The following is a 6000-nucleotide window of genomic DNA, read 5'->3' as shown; positions in this document are numbered from 1 at the left end:
GCAAGTCTCACAAGAGAAAAGCAGATATGTAGCACCCAATTTTCATAGAAAGCACATGGCAAGGGAGCAAGCCACTATCTAGAACAAGATGAATAGAATTCATTGGGTGCCTGCCCCACAAACGGAGCCGGAGAACCTGTAGCGTACAAACGAACGGAGTACATAGATTGGGCAGAAACTTCACCAGCAAAAGCTACTGATATGCAAAACTTGCAGGCCAAAGAGTCGGCCTATTTTGCCTAAAAGCAAGGCCCAGCTTCCCAACTTTTGGGAAAAGCCTAGCTTTTTGGCTGTGTGCTCTTTGTATTCCATGAGAATACAAGTTGTATCAGCTTCATGCTCCTCTTGTAAAAGAGTTTTCTATTGAAATAAAGACCTTGGAGGAGCCCTTATTTTTGGCCCCTAGTGCGTGCGCCCTGTTTTCTCTCTCCCCTCTACTTCAACTGCAATTTCATCCCCAGCCCAATCGTTGAAGTTTTGCTGCTGTTTTGAGTTTCCAGCATCAAGTGGAAGTTGATTATGCAGTGTGAATTAGTTAAGAATGAGTATGGAGCAGCCAGAAAGGTTTCATCTAGATTCGCTTAAATATTTTCTTTTTCAAAATCATCCTTTTCATCAAGCTCCTCCCTTCAAACACTCTACAGCCTACCCAGGCCAGTGTAATGTTGTCATGATTACTATATTACGATCGTGTTCATGGTGTCATGAGTTTGATACCTGTGCTATCTGTGTCGTTCCTTGATCCATTTAGATATTTATGCTGCACTGCCAAAGCAGAGGCATAGTCTGCCTTACATTGTAGGCTTCAGAGCAGTGTCCCCACAACTACAAAGGACTCATTCCCCTAAACATCGTCTCTAAGCACCCCTTTTTCGATGAAATCTATATTTATTCTTGACATCTGAGAAACAGTTCTCTAGGACTTTCAGCCGAAATCCCTTGGTTACCTTTACAATAAGCCAATGCAATTCCTCTTTGTTCTTGGCATAAATCCCTCTTTAAAAGGCAAATCAAGCCCAGCTTGTTTTACTTCAATTTGGTTGGTTGAGAGCAATGCTTCAGATCTCTTCCAAATAAGCTTTAGTAGTAGGAATTTGCAATTGTCATCATACCATCCATTCTAAGGCACACTCGGGTATGGTGACCATTGATATGTGTAAGGGAAGAGGCCAATATGCAACCCATAGGGGGCTTTGCGTGGATTTTGATGATGACGTGTGTAAGGGGGTGGCTAGTGTGCACCTATATGCAATGCTTGGATACCTAAACAGCACGAGAGGAAACTTTCAACCAAATTAAGAAGTGCACATATTAGAAGACAGAAATGCGCAGGAGGGAAAATATGGATCCTGATTGTAAGTAACAAAAGAAAGTGAAAAGGAGCTGAGAAAAAGATAAGTGACTATCTCAGAGGCGTCATCTCGCATTTTTCTTTAACCTTCACACCCGTCCCAGCTGTTAACCCAACAAAGGATTCATCCTTCGCCATTCTTACTCCTGGGTCACAAAGAACAGCAATCTTAAAAACGTCCTTAACGGACCGAATACGCAGAACGGTCGAATGGGAATAGGAGAAACCGATACGAAGGACACCTGACATGGAAGTTAGGTGGAGCTGAGAGCGCGGAGCAGCATACTTCCAGGAGTCAGCATCAAGAAGCTTCTCCTCTTTGCGCAGGGAGTCCAAAAGATCGTCCATCAAAGCTGAAAGGAGCGGGGGCATGAGCGCCAAACAGGAGAAAGTGGTAGAAAAGGGAAAAAGAATGATGGGTACCTTGTTCAGTTTCCAATTTGCAGTCCTCGGTGAAAGTGAGATCCTCTGCCAGGTGGGAGAAGAGGGTATCCTCGGCAAGCTGTTGGACAGCGGCAGAAGAAGAGGAGGAAGAGGGAGGGCGGGGACCTGGAGAGCCAGCAACTACAGGGACGATGTTGCTGCTAGTGCTGGCACCCCCGCTACTGTTCGAGCTTCCCTGCATCATCATCATCCTCACCTCGCCATAGCCCAGAAAGGCCGTCAGGACGACCTTCCTCACACGAAAAGAATGGCCACTCCCAACGGTGTTTAGAAGGCATTCCCCCGTAGAGAATTTCTTGGCCCAAATATTGTGTGGGGAGGCAAAGAATAGCATAGTAGCTCGGTACGGGACAATCTGAGCCGTTCTATCGAATCCCCTTAAAATCCGTCAAGGTAGCTGGTTGGCTGAGATTAAATCTCAGCTGTCCATTCGCATGACCCTAAAACCCGGAATCTAAACACCCAAAACTCCGGCTAAACCCGACCAGAAAATGAGAAATTATGCCACCTTGACAGTCGGGAAGGGCCACATGTCACCCTTTCTTGATCAGAATCCGATCTGATTTCGACTCCCTGCCTTTGGCCAGTCGTCGAAAATCCCTCCCCGAAAAGGACTTCCCATGGCCCTTCCCTACTCCATAAAATGGTGGGCGCTGTGACATGGCTAACGTTATCCAAATTCTCCAATCACATCATGGTTTTTAAAATCCATGCATGCTCACGTGTCCTAAACTTCCACACTAGCCCATCACATCAAAGGTAAATTTGCAAAAGTTAACCCTCCTTGCCCCATCTACTTTGACGGTCGGTAGAAGCCATTGGTCGACCTTTACTTGATTTAAAAATAACTCACGGTTTTGCCGCTCATGGAGTATAGACCTCCCCATGGCCTCTACCTACTCCGTCAAGGTCCAGCTGTGGTGGCTGAAAACCATCCCTCCCCGTACCATCGAATCAAATTACCTTATCGCGACGCTCGACCAGTCACCATCAACGTAGAAGATATCCACAGAACGAGAAAATGCCGAGCTGTCTCATCAAGAAGATGAATGCATTGTCGTTATCATTTCCCACAAATTAAAATGGCGAGCAGCGGCCCTCGTGTCATGGAAATCGCCTTCCAAAGCAGTTGTAGAGGAGGAAACTATTTTCACGGCTAACATATGAGATTTTGGTGATGTTAGCCGTGAAAATAGAGGGGGAGAGAAAATTGGGAGATTGAAGCCAATGGGGAGAGACATAAAATCGAAAGTTCTTTTGCAACGATCGTGATTTTCAACCTTGCCATCGTTGTGTGATACGTTCCCACGAGCTGCTCCCGTACTTCATCCTTTTTTTTTGAGCCATGGGAATGCCCTCTTAGACAGAGAGAGCCTAAGGTTTTGCACACACCACCAAAGGGTGCCCAAGTAGAGCCCAAAGTGCGGATGCCCAAAAAGTCCTCGACAAACAAATCTATGGCACCCACCCTTCTACAGTAGCAGGACATTGTCTGCAAGGGATAGGCCCCCGAGGGGCATCTGGTTGCTCCCTTACATAGGGGGGCCTCACCGACCTCTCACATCACCGTCCTACTTCTTGCACTCTTTTCACAATCGGCATGTGCAGCTCTAAAGCTTCATAATGATGACACCCAAAAAGTTTGTGCAAACAGCTACTGCCACCTCAGCTAATGCGCAACGAACCAATGAATTAGCCTTCCTTATCACTACTGACACATCGACCATCTAGCTCTCCCAAGCCTGCAACTCCTGTTCTCACTCGTTCAGGAATATCGCCACAATGACATCAACCTTCGATTCATTCACAGCCTTACGCAAAGCACTCCTCGGATTGGTCGATTCTCCCAAGTTCCATTTAGACTCCTGATGTCTCTTGTCCCATCCTCTAGCTTCCTTAAGCACTCTCCTGATGGCCAAGTCCCACCTTTCAGAGGGATCTGCACTGAGCGTCTTGACCTAAACCCAGATCTCTCTAATACGCCTACAAAAACATTTTGAAGACAAAAACTTCTTGTTGAAGTTGAAAGGTATATCCACAGACCTTCCCACCTTTATCGGTAGACTAAACCGTCATAGCAAAGGAATATGATCCGACATACTAGTTTTAGCAAGGTAATCCCCTTTCATCGGTGCACACAGCCACCACCCTTCTCTAAACACAAACACTCTCTCCAGCCTCCCCACTCTGAAATCATCTCCTTTCCTTCTATTGGACCAAGAAAAACTATCCAAACCATCAGGGTCCATTTCCACACAATCAGTAAGGCCAAACACCAAGCATAAACTTTCCTAGGCTTCCATTTCTGAATTTAACAACTCTCTAATAGGGTGAGACCGCTTCTCCACAGATTCGGTATAGATCCAGTCCCCTCCCAAAAATCAATTTTACAACTCTCTAGCAAGGTGAGACCGATCTTCCACAAATTTAGTAAACATCCAGTCCCCTCCCAGCAATCAATTTCCATCAGATAGAATAGATTTTAACAATAGCCAGCATCCCCAGGGGGTGCAAAAACACTTTTTACACTAAATTGGAACCCATCCACCTACCAGAAACCACCCCTCTAGAGACGATGGGAAATCTCTTTTATCGCCCCTTGGTAGACAGTTTGCTAGAACCACATATCCCAATCTATTAATTGTAAACCATAGCGGGTCATTCTCAACACACTTGAGCTCCATGACAAAACAACGATAGACCTTATTCCACCCCTCAACCCTTGCACAACATACCTACTGGTTTGCAAGTGCCATGTACGCATCTTTGAAGAAATTAAACCTATTCTCCTTACCTTGGCCCGCATTTCAAGCCACCTCTTTGATCCTCTTTGACATCAACTTGAAGAAGAAGCTCCGACGTTCTGAGAGCTCAGCCCAAGTAATTTCTTCTATGCATGCCTTTCTTCAAGTGTCCTCTTTTTATGATTCTCATCTTTCTTCAAGCATCCTCTTTTTATGATTCTCTGGATGCCTTTCTTCAAGTGTCCTCTTTTTATGATTCTCATCCGATAGTTCTTCTTCTGGTGGATAGGGAGGTCGGAGCACCTGAGGGACTTCATTCTTATGCAACAAGCATTCCAATGCTCCTTCATCACAGTGATTCTCAGCTTTCTCAGCAAGTTCCACACAAGCCTACCCTAGAGGACCTTCATCCCTCTTGTCGACCATCTTCTCGGTTCTCATGGTTTGCTCTCTTGATGGCTACCTAAAGACAAGTCCTTAACGTCCTCCCCTTTCTTGATAGCACCTCGTACATCCTCAACCACCCACTCTTCATCTCCACCATTTGTATGCTTCTAAACATCCTCCTACGAACGAGACTAAGTACCTTCATTTGCTTCTCCCGCAGCCAACTTGGTATTGACAAAACTTTGCCGGCAATTCTTCACAAAATGTGAGGCCGCATGGCATATGAAACATGCATTCGGAAATGCCCCAAATTAGACCTGTTGCACGATATTGGTGCACACCACCCATCCATGGGCACCTCTCAGTGCGTAAACAACTTGAATGTGCTTGTCTTTTCCCCATACCACACTTGAAACCCCCTCCTTGTGATGTGTAGACCGTACATGGAGACTATGCACCCCCTACCTATGATGAGTAAACTATGCGTTGGAGAGTGTGCTAGCAAATCTATGGTGCCAGTGAGGGCGGCATTGACAATGGCATTGATGTTGATGGATGCTAAAGGAGGTCTAGGGGGTACCCTAGAGCGCCCCCCAAACAATGTTCTGTGAAGATGGTGCTGCAGGGGAAGAGGCCACAGTCACTTTCTATGGTGACGGCCCCATTAAATGCCACCCCAAGTGGTCTAGCGGGGTATGGGAGTGCCCTCCTAGGGGAATAGGTCTTTTGTAGTTGTGAAGATACTGCTTGTGCTTCCCCTAAACATCATTTCTGGCCACCATTCTCATGGAACAACTTTATTAGGCAAGATTTACACGTGTCCTCATGCCCGGGCTGGGAAATGGTGTTCAAGCTTTGATGTATTTCACACCTAATTGGACATTGCAGCAAGCTTCCACCCATTTGATTAGATCAACATGAGATGGGGCCCTCAAACTTTCACTTTTTTGGGTTGTCCACACCGTGGACGGCCTACCCATGAAACCAAATATGACGGACATGAATTTTGTTTAATTATTTTGTGCCAAGGCCCCTTCACCCTCAGCTTGTTCAGATATGTCTAAATCTTGCCTT

The 6000-nt window shown here is 46.0% G+C and overlaps 1 protein-coding gene across 2 annotated transcripts; it reads right to left on the bottom strand.

The window, feature by feature from the left end:
• Window positions 1-228: 228 nt before the first annotated feature.
• SAMBA (valine-tRNA ligase) lies at window positions 229-2121 on the bottom strand. 2 transcript variants are annotated; one of them, XM_087392782.1, is made up of 3 exons: window positions 1775-2121; window positions 1594-1704; window positions 229-1497 (listed from the first exon to the last, which is right to left on the bottom strand). In XM_087392782.1, exons 1-3 carry the CDS (start codon window positions 1983-1985, stop codon window positions 1403-1405), a joined length of 417 nt encoding a protein of 138 aa, XP_087248908.1. In that variant the 5' UTR covers window positions 1986-2121; the 3' UTR covers window positions 229-1402. The 2 variants fall into 2 exon arrangements, with proteins under 2 accessions (XP_087248908.1, XP_087248909.1); XM_087392783.1 differs by having other exon boundaries at window positions 1599-1704.
• Between the last annotated feature and the right edge of the window lie 3879 nt (window positions 2122-6000).

The sequence above is a fragment of the Dipteris shenzhenensis genome, chromosome 21 (genome assembly GCF_047967505.1).
Source record: "Dipteris shenzhenensis isolate YYH24624 ecotype China chromosome 21, Dip_SZ_1.0, whole genome shotgun sequence".
Taxonomy (NCBI): Eukaryota; Viridiplantae; Streptophyta; class Polypodiopsida; order Gleicheniales; family Dipteridaceae; genus Dipteris; species Dipteris shenzhenensis.
This window is presented reverse-complemented; position numbering and strand designations above follow the sequence as displayed.